Source organism: Neltuma alba, unplaced genomic scaffold, assembly GCF_004799145.2.
Source record: "Neltuma alba isolate B1F8T4 unplaced genomic scaffold, ASM479914v2 tig00011543_pilon, whole genome shotgun sequence".
Lineage (NCBI taxonomy): Eukaryota > Viridiplantae > Streptophyta > Magnoliopsida > Fabales > Fabaceae > Neltuma > Neltuma alba.
In genome coordinates, this window is record NW_021636205.1 from 228,423 (window position 1) to 248,080 (window position 19,658).

The 19,658-nt window shown below is 31.3% G+C and overlaps 1 protein-coding gene across 1 annotated transcript in view; it reads right to left on the reverse strand.

Moving 5' to 3' along the window:
* The window catches only part of LOC114714800 (probable LRR receptor-like serine/threonine-protein kinase At1g53430), a 35,464-nt gene that overhangs the window by 15,103 nt on the left and 703 nt on the right, over nucleotides 1-19,658 (reverse strand). Inside the window, exons 3-6 of the mRNA XM_028899573.1 lie at nucleotides 18,558-19,033; nucleotides 17,922-18,113; nucleotides 16,392-16,931; nucleotides 16,252-16,309 (exon numbers count right to left, since the gene is read on the reverse strand). Of these exons, the coding sequence (XP_028755406.1) occupies nucleotides 16,252-16,309; nucleotides 16,392-16,931; nucleotides 17,922-18,113; nucleotides 18,558-19,033 (1,266 nt within the window). The remainder of the gene's footprint in view (nucleotides 1-16,251; nucleotides 16,310-16,391; nucleotides 16,932-17,921; nucleotides 18,114-18,557; nucleotides 19,034-19,658) is intronic.

Sequence of the window (19,658 nt, forward strand, 5' to 3'; positions counted from 1 at the left end):
GATGTTAAAAAAGGCCTAACTGTATATTTTATCTAGTTTGATTCCTTTTATCAAAGTCTGCTTATAATTTTCATGTGTCCTTTTTTTGTCAAATAGTTTTCACATGTCAACATAAAATAAACCATCAAAAAGAAGGGAATTTTAAAAAGTTGAGAAAGAATTTAAAGGTTGGGTTGTAAAATACTATTTTGATACTTAATATAAGAGATAGTTAACTAATTTGAGTAGATTAAGAAAACTACTTAAGTTAGCTATTTGTAATAAATTTGTATTGTCTTTCTTAAAATATCATTACTAATCAAGTGTATTAACTAGAACATCATTATTACAATGATTACTTTAGAAAAAATAAATAAATATGAGAAACAAAATGGATTAGAATTTCTATTTAGAACCAGAATAAAAGTCAAATAAGCTTTTATATTAAAGACCGGAAGTAGTATGAATTATGTATCCAAAATATTTTAAAATTTAAATTTTTATATAACTATTTTAGAATTTTTGATTTGGAAAAGCAACAGTATTATTAAAATGGGAGATTAAATAAAATTAGAAAAAAAGAAGAGATAGAGAGAGGGACGAGGGGAGAGCGTGTGAGGGCATACGGAAATAAAATAAAGAGATAAAATTTAAAGTGGGTGAAACAAGTTTTATTGGGGAGAGAGCGAAATAGGCTTGCTGATGCGTTGGCTAAACAAGGGCTTGCAGTTGCAGCTTTTATGGATTACTGTCCTAATAGCTAGAACTGTTCACATGACTGATCGAGACCGGGATAGGCATGTTCCAGTTCTGTCTTGATAAATAGTAATGAGACAGATTTTTTGTCCTGTGTCTCATTCTGTCTTGGTATTGTCTCGGTCCTTGTCAGGACGAGACGGAGCCGGAACATTCTGATATTTTTTTTAATGTTTTTTAATATACTTTTAATAAAATCTTTTTTTTTCCCAAATTGTAGTTATTTTAGGTTTAGGCCTTGTAAAAACCTCTTTTTGTCTTTTTATTTATTTATTTAGGCACCTTTAAACAAAAGCCCAAAATATTACATATAATAATCATAAAAAACTCTAAACAAAAACTTTTAACACCATAAAAACTTGCTAGAAATTCTAATCATCAATGTCTCAAATCATCAATAAATATAAAAGATCTAAATAAATATATTCATAGTTCCATACAGAAGTCTCAAATCTTAAAAAAATATTAAAAAATGATATTATATAAGTAGGATAAAAAAAAGGGGGGATGGGACGGGTCAAGACCGGAACGGGTTGACTAGGACGGACCGGCTTTGAACACCCTACTGATAGCTTACGGTATATGATGGACACTCAGAACATGGGAGCTAGTCTCCTTGAGTTATTTTGAGTTTTCTTTAGGCTTTAGCCTTCTCTTTTATATATATATATATATATATATATATATATAAAACATGTGTAATCACCACTAGTCTATAAAGATTACTTGAAGTCAAATGGACAAGTATTTAATATAAAGTTAATTAAGATATTATATTTAAAAATAAATTAATTTTTTAATTATCTTTTATATCAATGACTAGACTTGATATTTATATCTACAGGCTATTCTTTTTACAATAGATTATTTTATTTTCAAAAATTCTGCATAATTAATGATATAAGTGGACTTGCAAGTATCATTTTCAATATTATGTCTCTATTTATTGACTCGAGGAAATCTTCACTTTGCCCTTTGTGATTATAGATTTTTTTTCTTTTTCTTTTCCATCAGTTAAATATTATTTCAAAGTGGGTGCATGTCAGTTTTTCTCTTCTTTATTTTCCACATTTTTTTAACAAAATACTCCTTTCTTTGATGTGCACTTTCAATTTAATTAGGAAATCTATTTTTTTACCCAAAAAATTCAGCATAATTAATGAAGAGAGAGGATTGAAACGGCTCAGACCTTCAAAATTTCTATATGCAACTAGATCGCTCATCATCGAACAGTTAAGATCATTCCTAACTTCAACGAAACGGTGCGTAGCAGTGATGAGCTCCTTGCCTCTATGCAGTACTGAAACTCGCTCCCCATATCTCCTAGACATTTACTGTGTCACAATCATATTTAACGTTATTTCTACTTCTTGAGGACTTTTCCACATTGCTCTTAAATTTGTGACAATTTTTCTACGTAAACATCACTTCAAAGTGGCCACATGTCAGTTTTCCTCACTTTAGTTTCTTTTCGTATATTTTTTTCATCGTTAAAAACTCTTTTTCTTTGATATCTGCCTTGAAAATAACTTCGCTGCTTATTGATCTGAATAAAAATCTGAATAATCAGTAAATGGTTTCTCAAAAGATAAATATATATATATATATGTATGTCTCGTGTAGACTTTACTTCTTACCATCTAAATATTTTGCCATATTGACAATAGATGTTGCTTCCCCAGTCAATCGGCATAATTCATTAATTATGGTCCTATGAATAAGTGGACTGGAAGGATCATATTCAATATTATATATCTTTCTTGAGGGATTTTCGACTCTGCTGTTTAATTTGTGACTATATATATACATATATTCTGACAAAGATCACTTCAATTTAAAGTGGGTGTACGTATTTCAGTGTTTCTCTTTTTATTTTGTCATATATTTTTGTTCACCTAAGACTCTTCAAATCAAAATGGCAACGAATATGTTTTTTTTATCTAAAAAAATTCTGCCTAATCAACGCCGTTTGTGAAAAATAAATGAGGTCCATGTCTTGTAGAATTTTCTCCCAAGTCCCGCCCATTTAAATGTGACCAAAGTTGAATTGAGCAAAGATCTCATTAGCTTTCTCTCTCTCTCTCTCTCTCTCTTTTAAAAAATACATATTTGTGTACTTAATCCAATATATATTATTTTGATTGACGATAGAATAGATTTTGTTACCCAAAAATTCGGCACAACTAATGATGTTCCAGTGAATAAATGGGTTGCAAGGATCATATTTAATCCTCCTCCGGTCCTTAATATAGGACCCAATTGTTGAGTTGGGTTTGGTCCTAAATATAAGACTCATTTTTTCATATTTATCAATTTTCTCTAAACTACCCCTATGGATACTCCCTCAATCATAATCAAATAGAAGAGAGAGATGAGGTATTAAGAAAGATGATTATGGTGTTTTAAGAAAAATATGTGACTTTTCTTATAATTAACCAACTTGTCTAACTTCTTTAATCTAATCAAATTAGTTAAATGGGTCTTATATTAAGGATCGGAGTAGTATTATGTATACAATAACACTCTTTCCTTGATGCCCACTTTCGATTTGGTTTCGCGAGACTGCAATGCGGATCACCCTTTTCATGACGTTATAGATGATGCAAGATTGCTTCTGAAAAGGGATTGGCAAGTCTTGCCTCTTTTTGTTCATAGGGAAGACCTCTCCAGTGCTAACCTCCTAGTTAAGACTTCTCATAATTTGGATATTCTGTTTTATACTTTTATTCACCCTTCATCTTTTCTAGGTAGAAAAGAAGGGGGATGAGAGCTTACTTGTTTTGAGTTGCTTTGTTGGTTTGTAATGATCACACTTTTCAATCAACATAACTTATAAATAAAAATCAATGATGAGCCGAGTTATATCTCAATCCTTAATAGCTCTTGACTCAGATCACTGTGCTATGAACAGTGATAGCTAAATGAACAGTGATGGTTAATCCTACTGGGCTACACGTAAAAGTCAGTTTCAAATTTGAAATTCCCTTCAACTCTATTTTTCCATCTTTTTTTCATTTCAAAGTCTCCAACTTCTTCCTTCCTCATAATTTTTCTCTTTAGGTGTATTTCGAATTCTCTGTCCTATTTTTCTGTTTTTTTTTTCCTTTTTCCTCAATTTCCCGGAGGAATCACTGCTCTTTCTCACTTTGCCCCTTCCGCATCACTAACTTAATTTTCTTTTTCTTTCATTGCATCAACTTCTTTTTGACAACAACTTAATGTTTGAATAGTTAATCAATAATACACACACCAGTAATATTTTTTGTACCAACATTTTTACTATTTTCTTTACTCTCAAATTTAGATTTCATGCATGGTGGTTTTAAGAAAAGAATAATTGTGTTACCCAAAAATTTAAAAAAATAAAATAAAAAACGAAATGCGAAAGTACTATTGAAGTAACAATATATCCACGCAAGCTTCTTTTCAATAATGAAAGTGTCGTCTGAGACGTGGAATTGTACAACAAGCAATAAAATTAATTAAGGGACTACCTCAAAAGATGAAAGAATACCTCAAAAAATTAAGGGACAAAACTTCTCATTAACATACATTTTGGGTTATTTCATAGCCTACCACACATGATTAGACTACTAGTAGGTTAAAATTTATCCTCATCACTAACATCATTTTCTTTCTTTTTTGTTGCATCAACTTTCTTTTTCGTTGCATCAACTAAATATTAGAAATAGTCAAAGATATACCTGACAAACTGTTATAAGACAAACTCAATAATTGAAGTGAAGATAAGTTGGAAATTGTTTTTTTTTAATGATTTTTTTAAATTTTTGCCAACATTTTTCTATTATTTTTCAAAAGGAAAAAACCATTCATCATCAGAATTATGAAACGGTTTATACAGTGACCCAACTAGTGCAATAGCATATCTAATAGGTTCATCATAAGTTTTCGAAAATATGTGTTTATTACCCTGTCATTAAAAATTTTTAAAGGGTTCTTTTTCAAGTTGACTAAACCTTAGAACAAAATATTTGGAAAATTTAACTTTGAATGGGATAATCTAAATTTTATTTTTATTTTATTATTTATTAATAATTATTGTTGTTTAAGAAAGTTTTTAGAGTTAACAGAAATAATTTTTCTGGGTGTCTCCAAAAAAGGTGTTTTAATGAGAATGATGAAAAGGATGGACCGGTTGGATTTCAATATATTTCTTAATGTTAATCAACATGAGTCCATCCAATGGATTTGATCAATGGCTACTGGCCCAGATGAAGAAAAAGGTTTATACTTTTTAAATAATAATTGTAGTTGTGGTTTATCATTTAGAATATATTTTGTTATTTTTCAAAAAATGTGCAAGTCTTACTGTATTTTAATATATAAATATATTTAAATTGTCTCATGTACATAATAACTTGTCACATGTAAAATAAAATTGTTAGTGATTGGAGATCTTTCCCAACTCAATTATTGTATCTTATCCTTACGAAAAGTAAAAATACTGTATATTGGAACCAGCTTAGTGATTTAATCATATGGTTGCATTAAATTATATTCTAATATTTCATAAGATATTGATGAATAATGATTTTGCTAAATTACTTTTGAAGACATGAAATCGGATGCCTTCTTTCAATCAAAAAGTGAAAATGAGTAAAATGGTATACTTTTCAGAATCTATGAGTACCAGCGTACCATGTGTTGACGCATCTCATACTGTGCTTTTTTTTTTTTTTTTTTTTCTTTGTTTTTTCAAAACTCTTTGGAGTAGAAATAAATTTGAACTCTGATTTGCTTCCCATCAATTTAGAGGTGAGAATCAGGACCGGCCCTTTAGGGCTGATAGGCTTAAAAGGGCTGGTTCTTTAGGATCGAAATTTTAAAAATACCCCAATTTGCTAGGCCCGGCTTTTGAGTTAACGGACTCAAGGCCGGCCCACGGCCTTTTAGCCCGTTTAAGAAAAAAAATACTATTTTTTATATTTCTCATATTTTTTATTAAAAAAATGAAAATAAACTAATGAAATCATTAATAAAAGACATAAATATGAATAAAATTAAGTCACAAATACAAAATATCATCTTATATAAATATCCATCAACATCCAAGAACATCTAAAACATTCATTAACAAGATAACAACATCCAAAAGTTCTATCTATAGTGCAATTGTGCAATAAATAAATACTATCATTAATCTTTTGAAACTTCATCATCACTATAATCAATTACTCTTATTCATAAGTATGCTTTTCTTCGTAACAAAAATATCAAGTTTTTCTTCTTTATAAGAATTTTACTTTTAAATTTTACAATCTAACTATTATTTTACTTTAATGTGAGAAACATTGTTGTTGAAACTCATGAATTTCTAATTCAAATTATAGAATCAAAAGTTATATAAGTATAAAAATACTCTATTATCAAATATATATATATAGTTTAAAAATATCAACGCATATAATATAAATCAAATCATTATTAAAGTCCAAATTAACTCAGTTTTTAAAAATTTAACTGGATAAACTATTGTCTAGAACTAAATAAATCAAATCATTCTGTAAAATTTAATTTTAAAATGATAATAATAACTAAATATTTGAAATATTATTAACAATGTAAAAAATTAATAATATTATAATTACTTAAATTTTTTTAAAAAAAATTATAAAAAGGCTTAATCGGGCCGGCGCTTGACCCTCCAGGGCCTACTTTTCATTTGAGGAGAAAAATTTTAAACCCGACCGTCATAATTTCAGGGCCTAAACGAGCCGGCCCAACGAGCTCTGTCCGTTTTCCCGGCTCTACCCATCATCTAGTTCATATTATAATTTCACACTCATGTAAGTGTGAGGTCATAAGTTGCTTAAAAAATCTCTAAAAAATATTGAATCTGAAAAACATGGAAAATAACGTGCAAGGGTGATGACAAATTTTCTTAAATCTTCCATCACTTTGGATCCATATAATTTCTTAGCTTATTTGTCGTTCTTTTTTTTAGAGTTACATAATAGCAATAAACAAAATATCTCAGCTAATATATTTAAGTTTGTATTTAATTTTTTTAATTAAGCTAATCCATAAAAGACATTGATTGTTTTTCTTAAAAATTAATGTTTTATTTTATTTTAAAATAAATATTAATTCTAAATATCAGAAGTAAAATAATTTTCCATTTGAATTAGATTGCAAAATAATTCGTAAAAAAAAATAATAAAAATTTGGCTTGTAATAAAATAGAAAAAATAAGACTCATTATTGGAGATAACTGCAATAAATTTTGTAATATATTGGAATAAATTGAATTAATCAAAAAATTATAAAAGAAAAGGTGGATTTATCTCCCATTAACAAAAACCATTATTTTTTCAAAAATAAAAATAAAAATAAATATTATTTTATTTTTAAGATTGTATTGGTTGGTTAATAAATTGAATAGAAAGACAGGAAACGTGCACTCAAATAAATCGGGGTTTGGTCCCAAATTGTTGAGTTGGGTTTGGTCCTAAATATAAGACTCATTTTTTCATATTTATCAATTTTCTCTAAACTACCCCTATGGATACTCCCTCAATCATAATCAAATAGAAGAGGGAGATGAGGTATTAAGAAAGATGATTATGGTGTTTTAAGAAAAATATGTGACTTTTCTTATAATTAACCAACTTGCCTAACTTCTTTAATCTAATCAAATTAGTTAAATGGATCTTATATTAAGGACCGGAGTAGTATTTCCACATGTGGCTTTAATTTTTGCACACATGAGATTCATTTCTAGAAATCTGCCTAGTTGTCCATCATCTCATGGTTGGTAACAAATATGTTAACAACCGTTTAACTATTATTAACTGTTTTAAACACTAGGACCTAATAGTGTTACCAGAATAAATTGGAAGGATTTGATACAAAGAAACAAAAAGAAGGGACTTGATTCAAAACTAAAAAAATAATAATTATAAGGATTGAGGAATTAATTTTCTCAAGTATTTTCTTTAGTCTTCTAACCCTCCCATTTTTAATCTCAAATGATAATTTTTTGTGCTAATTATTATTATTTTAAAAAAGGTAAAAATGCATATTTGGTCATCTACTTTCATAAATGTTTGATTTCGTTATTTAATTTTTTAAAACATCTTTTTAGTCCTCTAATTTTTTTAAAATATATTTTTAGTTCTTTAATTTCTCCTAACATATTAATTGCAAATAATAATTTTCTATTAGTTATTTTTATTTAAAAAATTAAACATATCAGTTTTTTTAAATGTTTCGTTAACATGTGAAAAATTGGTTGAAAGGATAATTTATAAAATTAAATGATTAAAATAAAATTTTTTGTAAAGTTAAAAAAATGAAAAATAAAATAAAAATCACGTCAAATAACTTTTTGTGGAGTTAAAAAATAAAAAATAAAATAAAACTCACGTCAAATTTATTAGATTCATTAAATCTAGTGCTATGTGCACCACCAATACAAATGGCAGAATTTTATTGGCTACTCAGATTTAATTAACTTTACCCAAGTTTTGTCCTAAAAATTTTTATTAAAGAGAGGGGTTAATAAAAAAAACAGAAAATAAATGAGGACGATGATATGTAATGTATATAACTGGAAAAGATAAAGTTAATTAGAAATTAAGAGCAAAATGGCCAGAGGGAGTACCCAAAAGTTACTATTAAAACATATCAAAACATTATTAAAATGATGTTTATAAAATTATTTTTATTTAGATTTCATGTTTATCAAAAATAAAAAGTTTTCAAATAATCTAAAGATATAAAACAACGTGAAATATGAAAATGATCCCACATTTATGATAACCAGCATATGCTCATTAATCATGAATCATACCAGTAATGGCTTTATCATCTTTGTTATCTTTACATTTCCAATTCCAATGGCTTTATCTTCTTTGTCTAGTTGGTTAAAATATAAAAATGACAAATAAGTACTAAAAAAAATACAATGATTACTTAGTAAATTTAATTTAAATTAAAAATAATATAAAGCTACATATGAAACATCCTAGATATATTAAAAATTGTACTAGTTGTTGAGTTGATATTGGTCAAGACATTGGTTCAATGATTAAAGGTCATCTAATCATGGTTAAGGTAAACTTAAATTTAAGTGAATTAATACTACTTTGGTGTTTAATATATGAGCAAAATAACTAATTTACAAATATTAATAAAATTAGTTAAATTAGTTATTTGTAATAAATGAGTGTTGCTTTTCATAAAATATCCTTGTTAATTATGTGTGTTGGAATGAAAACCATTTAGCATGTGCAATCATTATGAGGACTACTTAAAAAAAAAAAAAAGAATATAAAAGACAAAGTGAATTAAGTTCTCATATTTAGGGTCAAATTAAATCTCTAACTAACTCTTATATTTAGAACCAAAGGTAGTATGTGTTTAATTATTCAAATATTAATTCAAATAAGATACATCTTAAATAAGAATAAAAACTACAATATAAAAACTAAGTTTCTAGAGTAATATATACACTCCTCTGGTCCTTAATATAGGACCTAATTGTTGAGTTGATTATGGTTCTAAATATGAGACATATTTCTCATATTTATCAATTTTTCCTAAATCACCCCTATGAATACTCCCTCAACCATAATCAAGTAGAAAAGGGAGAGAGAGGATATTAAGAAAAATGATTATGGTGTTTTAGGAAAAGCATGTCATATTTCTTATAATTAACTAACTTACCTAACTATCTTAATCTAATCAAATTAGTTAAATAGATCTTGTATTAAGAATAAGAAAAGTAATAAGAAGTAAGAATAGAATGGTTAATTAAGAGACCTTTATCGCATTTGTTTCATATTCTGTAAAAGCATTCTAGGAGACATATCCAAATACCAAAAGATAGAAAAAAAATCCAGAACTTACTAAAATCCCAAACAACATTTATATTGTTGCAGGCTACAGAAAATAATTTTGAGAGGGGGTGAAGGAAGAAGGAGACGTAGAATATTTGAGAATCAGATAACAAAATACACGAGAAAGAGGAAGAAGTAGAAAAGAAAAGAAAATCAAGACTTTCACAAGTCTTGTACTTCTTAATTTACAAATAGAAATGATCGAACAGTTGCATCTAAAATAGTGAAACGCTTCATAGTTGATATGATTGATCTTAAAACAAAAATCAATTTTAATTTTGACATTTAATTTAGCCCGTCAATTATCAATATATAATGTGAAATTCATAATAAATATAATTATATATAAATTATTGATGCTATAAATTATTGTGCAAACTCTAAATAATTAAAACATGCTTCTAGATTCTAATTTTTCTAAAAGTATTTTATGACATTAATTAATCATATACATTTTTTTAAAAAATCATCAATGATGAAAAAGGTTAAAATTCACACTTTGTTAACTTACATGCTTCTCTCTTGTTATAAGATGAGTTCTTTTATACTTAAAATGCCACATCATTTTTAAGGGGAAAAAAAGGTCATCCGTTTTGTGATATTTCAATGATCATTACTCTTTATCAGCCTGAGTTATTTTATGCCGCAGTTTCATACATTACACTTCACATATTGATTAAAATGAGCAAAGAATACAATTGGAAAAAATAGTATTCTGACAAAAAAAAAGAAAAAAATTTATTTTTTTTGTTCCTTCAAATTTTAACACAATTATCACTCAGTTTTTTTAACTTTTAACTCATTAAAACTTAGTTCTTAATTTTTTTATTTAACAAATTAATTAATTCTTATCATACATAACTCATAACTCATCCTTAGCGGGAAAAGAAGTTTTTGCCACTGTTAAAAAAAAAAAGAAAGCTAATGTGGCTTATAAGTAAGCTCAATGTGACTGGGAATATACCACTGCATGATCTGTTGCGAGATAGGTGATAATAGAAGATGTGTTTAGATTAGTCATGATAAAATTGACTTTTATTTATACCAACTGACTTTTGTAAATTGAAGTTAAGATAAAAATCAGTTAATGTAATATGATTTAAGTTTTGATTGGTGTTTATAACAAGTTATTTGAAAAGTTAAAACTTATTTAGATAGATAATAAAAAGTAAATTTAGATATAAAATAACTTAAAAAAACATAAGTTTTGTTAAATAAAAATGGTTTGAGTAAAGATGACCCAGAAACAACTATTCACATCTGCCAATGTCAAAATGTTTCATAATGTTCGGTAAAGAATAATACTTGCCTTAAAAGAAAGAAACTCAACAACATAGAGTCAATGAACAAAAAACCGGACCAGGTATTAAACCGGTTGAGACAGTGGGTCAAGGGTTACTGGTCGGACCGAGGTCGGACCGGGGTCGGACCGGGGTCGGACCGGTCATATTAAAATAAAATAATTCAATTCATAATATTATGTATCTTGTTGATAAAAATGCAACTAGTAAAGGATATACTCCTCATCAATTGAATACGATGTATCTTGTTGACTCCTTCTTAAAACTTTAAAAGTACTATCAGTTGTGATTGGGGGGGGGGGGAGAAGCAAGAACGGTGAATGCTGTTTATAAGCTTATTTGTTGCGATGCCTTAACATTAATTTACTTACAGTTCCAAATTCCAATGCAAGGCAAGTATATTTTTGCCATAAATCATATCCTCTATCTCCCTACTAAAGATTTTTCTCTTGTTAAAATTAAAAACGAAAAAAAGATACTTTTCCTAGGTACAATCTTTACATGCGCAGCAGCGTAGGAAATAACCGGTTATCTCCTCCCTTCCCAAACCTTTCGTTCAACAGCAAAAGAGAAAGAAGGCACAATCCAGCTGAAAGGGAAAATTTTTGAGCTTACCCACACACAACTTAATGCACCGAAGACGAAGGGAACGCTAACTTGCGATGAAGCGATTTTGGGGCTTAGACCTGCGGCAACTTGCAATGATTGCGATTTTGGAGCTCAGACCCTCAGACTTACGAGCTTAGATGGTTGAGGGAGACCGGAGATCAGACTTGCGAGATTGCGATTTTGGAGCTCTGCCGAACAAGGAGCTCTGTCGGAGATCACCGTGCTGTCAGTGACGCTAGGGAGCAAGGATTTTGGAAGAGGTGATTTTGGTTTCAGGGAGGGAGGCGAGATGCTATTTTGTGAGCCAGAGGAAATGGGGAATCAGATATTCAGATTCGGGGGAGGGAAATAGGGGGAAGTCGACGGGAAAGGGAATTAGGAAAGGAAGAAGGAATTTTTTTTTAAAATTAAAATGAGCCGTTTCGTGCGTTTGGCAAAACAAAAAGGAGGGAACCGGCTAACCCAGTGAACGGGGATTACCCGGTTCAACCGGTTCTTTACCGGTTCGATAGGCCCCCGGTTCAAATCCTGAACCAGATCGAACTGCACAACGGTTTTCCGGTCGAACCGGCCGGTCCGGTCCGGTTTTTTTTTCCCTTGCATAGAGTAGATGGCTTGAGTACTGTTGTTTGCTCTCATTCAATGACAAATAACAATTTAGGCAAGATTTCAACTTATGCAAGATTTCCCGATCGGAAAAAGACGTCCCTCTGCAATATATATACAGAAATGTATTAAAATACAAAACTTCACCTCAAGTAATTAAAAGACTTCATTGACCAATCAATGCTGCTACATTCAATTCCATGAAAAGGTGTTAGATGACCCCGCAAAGCTAAGCAAGTTCAGTATATAATAAAAAAATCAATGGATTTAATTAAAAACGATGCCTCCGCATATTTATTAAAATTTTATAATAATATAATGGCTTCATGGAAATAAATTAAAAGAACAATACCACAGAGCTTGTCTTCAAGTTTATGATTATGTAATACTTTATTCTCCCTTGTCACCTAACTTTTTAATATAACCATACACAGGACGTTTCATAACTTCATGGACATAACTTACTTCATGGATATTTTAACACCAACTTTAATAATATTTAAGCAACAGTACAAAGAATTGATTTGTCTACGGTGACTTTCGCCCATTGGATATGGAGGCCTTTTACATAGTTTCTGACAAAAAGCTGACTGAAAAGTGAGTCTCTGACGTGTTAAATTTAAAGAATCCTTGCCACACAAGCCGAAAGTGAAAAGACCATGAGTTCTGCTATATTTCAGTGACATTCACAATCTTTGCTTAAACATGTATCACTTAGATAGCTCGCTAAACATGATCAGTAAGTAGTGCGCAGGTCAAAGTTGAATGCAAAGAAAATTGAGAAATATTCCCAGCACATTATACAGACTACAGAGTGTCAAAATTCCATAAAATGAGAAAGAAATCGAACATTTTAAAATACATTCCAGATGTTTATCACTTTATCTACACCCTTTGTCATCTTTACCATCTTACTATAGAGAGAAACAGATTATTTTTTTAAAAAAAATTGGAAATACTAGTAAAATTAAGATTAATAATGATTTAATATCCAAGTATATAACCTTTAAACTTTTTAAATAAAACATCAGTTGTTTATTTTTTATAATTCAAGTGATTTCTTAAATTTTCGATTAAAAGACTATTTCCTCGTTATTTTTCATCCAAAAATTCCCCCTTTCCTTTGTGATGATTTCTCAATTAAATTAAACATCCTTTTCCTGTACCAAAAATATCCTCAACATCCCAATTGACCACGACTTGCCACTGACACCAGCAAGAATATTTAATTTCTGTTATCGAAACCTAAGTGGCAATTTATTATTATTATTTCAGTTTCAGTTTATAATTTTATTAGGCCGAAGTTTCAGCGTTTTGAGTCGCATTTGAAGAGCTTTTAGGAACTAAAGACACTTTTGGCATGTTTATTGGTGTTTGGTATAGATTTGAATTGCATGATTTAGCTATTTAATACTTACATTTTGAACTAAAACGAGTATTATTTAATAAATTCATTTTTTTGGTTGTTTTACAACTAAACTACATTTTCAATAATAATTTAAATAATTTTACTTTTACAAACTGACTTATTCACAAAACTAATCCAAACAATTTTTTTACTTTTACAAACTAGTTTTTATAAAATCTAATTCAAACATAAATCACATTATTTAATCTAATTTTTATCCAATCTATTTTTTAAAAAATTACATTAAAAATAAATTATTTATTCTACTGTTAATCCAAATAGAACATCAGCTTATATTTAAAAATACAGAATTTAACAAATTAAGAGAAAAAACCAGTGAGAGATTGACTCGGCCAAAGGCACACCCAGCAAAACATGGATCCGTTGGGACTAGAGCTAGGAATCAGGGCCGGTCTTACAGGGTTGATAGGTTTAAAATAATCGGCCTTCTAGGATTGAAATTTCAAAAATACCTCAATTTGCTAGGACCGACCCTTAAGCTAACAGGCTCAGGGTCGGCTCGCGGGCTTTCGGCCCTTTTGAGAAAAAAATACTATTTTTCATATTTTTTATAAAAATAAAAATAAACCAATAAAATTATTAATAAAAGACATAAATATGAATAAAATTAAGTTACAAATACAAAATATCATTATATACAAATATCCATCAACATCTAAGAACATGTAAAACATTCATTAATAAGATAACAACATCCAAAAGTTTTACCTATAGTGTAAATGTGTAATAAACAAACACTATCATTAATCTTTTAAAACTTCATCATCGGTGTAATCAATTACTTTTCTTCATAAGTATGCTTTTCTTTTGTAACAACAATATCAACATTTTCTTCTTTATAGGAATTTCACTTTTAAATTTTGTAGTTTAGCTATTATTTTACTTTAGTTTGAGAAACATTGTTGTTGAAACTCATAAATTTCTAATTCATATAGAATCACAAGTTATATAAGTATAAAAATACTCTCTTATCAAATATAATATAGTTAAAAAATATCAACATATATAATATAAATCAAATCATTATTAAAGTTCAAATTAACCTATTTTTTAAAAATTTAATTAGACAAATTATTGTCTAAAACTAAATAAATCAAACCATTATGTGAAATTTAATTTTAAAATGATAATAATAACTAAATATTTGAAATATCATTAATAATATAAAAAAATTAATAATATTGGAATTACAAAAAAAATTTTAAAAAATAAAAAAATAGAAAAGGGTCCAAACAGGCCAGCCCGTTTAAGCCCTCTGCCCTACAGGGCTGGCCCTGCAGAGCCTGTTTTTCATTTGAAGAAAAAAATTTTAAGCCTGACTTTCATAATTTTCAAATCTAAAAAGGTCAGTCTAACGGGTTCAACCTGTTTTTCCGGCTCTAGTTGGGACGGGAAAAGGAACGTGACAAAATGTAGCGTATCGTAGGTGTGAAGGATCACGTGGTAGAGTTCGGCGCATGTGCGTGACCAGGACTCGGCGATGCATGCGTTGCGTCGGCAGCATCCGAAGATGTCGGTTGTTTCCTCACTGCCAATATCACGTGACATTTTGAGTCCCACTCTCCCTCCGCTTCCAATGCTTCCTTATGTGCTTGGCATACACTCGTCCAAGTGATTTAACTTTTGTTTTTTTTTTTGGGCCATAAAAATTAGAATGATTTAAAATTGGGTTAACACAAATTTTAGTCTTTTAAGTTTACCTTAATTTTAATTTTGATTTCTTAAATTTCAAACTATAGGTTTTGGTCTCGTAAGTTTTTTTTTTATTTAAAATATTGGTCCCTATAATCCAATAAAAACTAAGATCATTTTACCTCTTAAGGAATCAAAACCTATAATTTGAAACTGGAGGGGCCAAAACTAAAATGAATACAAATTTGAGGAACCAAAGATTATATTAACTTTTTAAGATTTATATTTACCTTTTTCAGGGCTCCAACGGGAGGTCATGATATATGTGTTTTAATTTTTGCTATAGCTACTCCTCATGATATTGAAAATTAAGGGGGTGTAATCAACATGCAGGGATGGGACCCGATTATTTAAGGATCGGAATCTTCATATGGTCTCTAATTAACACTCTTTTTATCCAAAAGTATAGAAATTAATGGGGTTTAATACAAACTTTGATTCTAAATTCTACTCTTATTTTGGTTTTGGTTCCTCAAGTTTCAAACTATAGGTTTTGGTTCTTCAAATTTTTTTTCATTTAAAATATTGGTCCTTATACTCTAATTAAAACTTAGACCATTTTAACACTTGAGGGACGAAAACATATAATTTGAAACTTAAGAGATTAAAATCCAAATAAAAAAAACTTAAAGTACCAAAAATAATATTAACTCATAAACACATCTAATACTTCCATTTCCATCCCTCTTCATTCAAACGCATTTAATTTTATCATACATTTTAAAATATCAGATTATCCTTACAATGCTTATCCCTTTCGTCTTCTTCCTTACATCAAGAAGTCTCGAGATTCTTTTGATCTTTTTTGACCTAATAAATTCTTTTGATCAAAACATTACGAGGAAATAAAACTCAATATTAATCTAAAAGATGATGGCTGTAAAAACTACAAAAAATACAACGTTAATTTATATTCAGAATACTAATACTTTTTTTTGATAACAAGAGAAGGCGATAAAAGAAACTAAACAAGAAAAACAAAAGACTAAGTGTGAGGCATCTCCATGGCTTGGGAGACCGCATCCAGTGGAAGGACCTGCAGATCTTGGGGGCTCGAGAGGCCGCGTTTTGCTAAGCTGTCAGCAACAATATTATCATCACGGTTACAATACATAAGCTCAACCTTCCAATCTTTATCCCGCATATTATGACACTCACTGATGAGAGTCCAGTCTTTGTGTAAGGCGTCCTCCCCCTTCTAACCAACTCGATGGCCTCTGTACAGTCACTCCAAAGCTTCACCTGTTTGTAACCCCAATCCCAAACTCGTCTCAAACCCAGTAAAATGGCCCAGAGTTCTGCATGCAAGGCGTCTCCATGTCCAATATGGAACATGCAAGCCTCCATCATTATCCCTTCTTCGTCGCGAATCACCCCTCCATAACTTGCCTTGGATGCATCCATCGCAGCTGCACCATCTACTTGCACACTAACCCATCCTCGACTCTCTTTGCAGCTATCTACTTCAGTATTCCTTCTCACCACTCCATTGATATTCACATTTTGCAACTGAGCTTTAGTTGCCATAAAAGAGTGTAAGATAGCTAGAGCTCTATCTAAAGTTGCTTGAGCAGAGGAGGTAGTGTTCTCAAAGATGCGAGAGTTTCTACGATACCAGATATGCCAACAATATACTCCAAATCTCTCCTTCCAATGGTCTTCATCATTACCTACTCCTGTTCTTAGATTCATCATGACCTAGCTCCTCAAATCACTATCAAAAAAATCTGTCAACAACATGTGGTTTAACCAGGGAATGCCATACACTCTGCACCTTCGGACAGTCATGTAATGCATGCAGAATATCCTCGTCCTCTTGCCCACACCAAACACAGGTGGTCGTTGTGGTCAAGCAGCGTTTCACCCTTTTCCTGTTAGTAAGGAGCTTTCCATGGCAAACCAACCAGAGGAAGGACTTACAATTCTGTGGCACATTCATCTTCCAAATTTTATTCCAGATTGGATCAAGAGCCTCTACCTCTCATTTCAGCATGTTGTATGCTGACTTTAGTGTGAAGTGTCCGTGTTTTTCAAGCTTCCACTGTACGGTATCTACACCTGTTCTATCTCTGCATCGTTCAGTTTCCTCGAGTACCCTGTTGAAGTTATTTTTGATACCCAACCAAAGACGTGACCCTGCCCGTGATCTTTCTATTCGTGGAATCAACTCATTTCCACACGAATACTTGCTGCATATAAATCTAGACCAAAAAGAGTCCGGTTGTTTCATTAATCCCCACCCTACCTTCATCATGAATGCTCTATTCTGAAGGGCCATGTGACGGATACCAAGACCGCCTTTTTTTTTTTCTCTACAAACCACCTCCCACGAGATCAAGTGCACCTTCTTTCGTTCTGTCGAAGAGCCCCAAAGAAACTTCCTGGCACTTTTCTCAATATCTTCACAAGTAGCTGCCGGCAAGGCACAAGTTTGCATGGGGTATAGGGGTATGGCCTGGACGACAGATGTGAGAAGAGTTTGCCTACCAGCGAGTGATATAGCGTTTGTCTTCCAATTGTTGAGATGCTTTTTGATTTTATGCACAACAAATTGATAAGTGTCTCGTGTGACTCAATCATGATGAAGAGGCACCCCTAAATATTTGTCGAGGTTAGCAGTTCATTGGAATCCTAGTGTTTGCTTAACTGACTCGCCAGAATGCGTTGCACGTTATTAGAGAAAAAGACCTCAGTCTTGCTCTGACTCACTTTCTGTCCAGATGCTAAACAAAAGCGATCGAGACAAGGCTTAATCACAGCTACTTGTTCAATTGAAGCTTTGGCAAATAAAATGAGGTCATCAGCAAAAAATAGATGTGATATTGGAGGATCGTCTTTATGGAGTCGAATCGGTCGCCATCTTTTCTGCTGTGTTGCTTCCTGTATCAAAAGTGCAAGCTTTTCCATACAAATTACAAAAAAAATAAGGCAACATAAGGTCACATTGTCGGAGTCCACATGAGGGAGCAAACTCCTGTGTTCTACTTTCCCACAAAATTTCCATCATTAGAGTGGTAATGCATTGTCAAATAGTATTCACCAGGTTTGAAGGAAAATTGAGTTCTTCCAGACATTCTTGAATAAAGTCCCATCTGAGTCAATCACAGGCTTTCTCAAGATCAATTTTTATAGCCATAAAACTTTTTTTCCTTTCATAGTACGCATGGAATGGATCACTTCCTAAGCAACTATCACATTATCTGAACCCAAGCGGCTAGGGACGAAACCTCACTGGTTAGGGGATATGATTATTAGGAGAAGACTTTTGATGCGATTAGCGATCACTTTGGTTAGACATTTATAGATCACGTTGCATAAGCTAACGGGACGGAAGTCACGAATTGTTTCAGGGTGATCCATCTTTGGGATTAAGACAAGTAGGGTGCCATTCACTTTTTTGACGGTGGCGGGATTTTCAAACACATGCTTCACAAATTGGATGACAGAGACATTCACATGTTTCCATTGACTTTGGTAGAACAAAGCATTCAAACCGTCAGGGCCAGGAGATTTAAGGGCCCCCATGCTAAAAATAGCTTGCTTTATTTCTTCTTCAAAAACAATCCCCTCTAATTCTTGTTTACTTGCATTATCAACACTAGGATAGGAGAGTGAGCACTGCAAAGGTGCGTCAAAAGGGCCGTCTGCATAAAAAAGATCCTTATAGAAGGAGAGAGCAATCTCTTTAAGTTCTTCTTGTGTGAAGCTCCATACGCCATCTTCATTCTTTAAAGCTGTGATCTTATTCCTCTTCTTCCTAGTGTTAACTCTAGCATGGAAGTATTTTGTGTTTCTATCTCCTAGTACATACCAATCACATTTTGCTTTTTGGGCCCATAGGAGATCTTTTGGTGTCAGAACCTCCTTTAATTCCTTCTAGAGCCGTTGGATGAGCAACTCCCTTTCTCTTCGATTAATACGATCCTGTGCATATTTGTCCAATCCTTCTATTCTACTTATCAAATGGTGCCTCCTTCTCCCTAAATGGCCAAAGACATCCCTGCTCCAACCTTTTACTTCCCTAGTAAAAGTGTTGATAGTGTCCTGCCAATCTCAATCAATGTGCCAAGCATTTTCCACAAAGCTACTGAATTGCTCATGTAAGACCCATAAAGCTAGAAACCTAAAAGGGACATCCCTTTTGGAAGTATCAGCGTTCTCTTCTTGAAGGTCAAGGAGGATAGGACGGTGATCAGACTTGTAGAATGGTAGGTGTGTAACGGAAGCATCAGGGAATTGATTCAAGAATTCTAAATTGGCGAGCACGTGATCTAACCTGCTTTGACTGCTACTTCTCTTCCAAGTAAAATAAGGTCCTTGACAGCCCATGTCTATGAGACTTGAGTCATCAACCCAATTGCTAAACTCTTTATCTATATTGGTGCCAATCCAGGAGGAAGATCGTTTATCATGTGTAAACAAAGT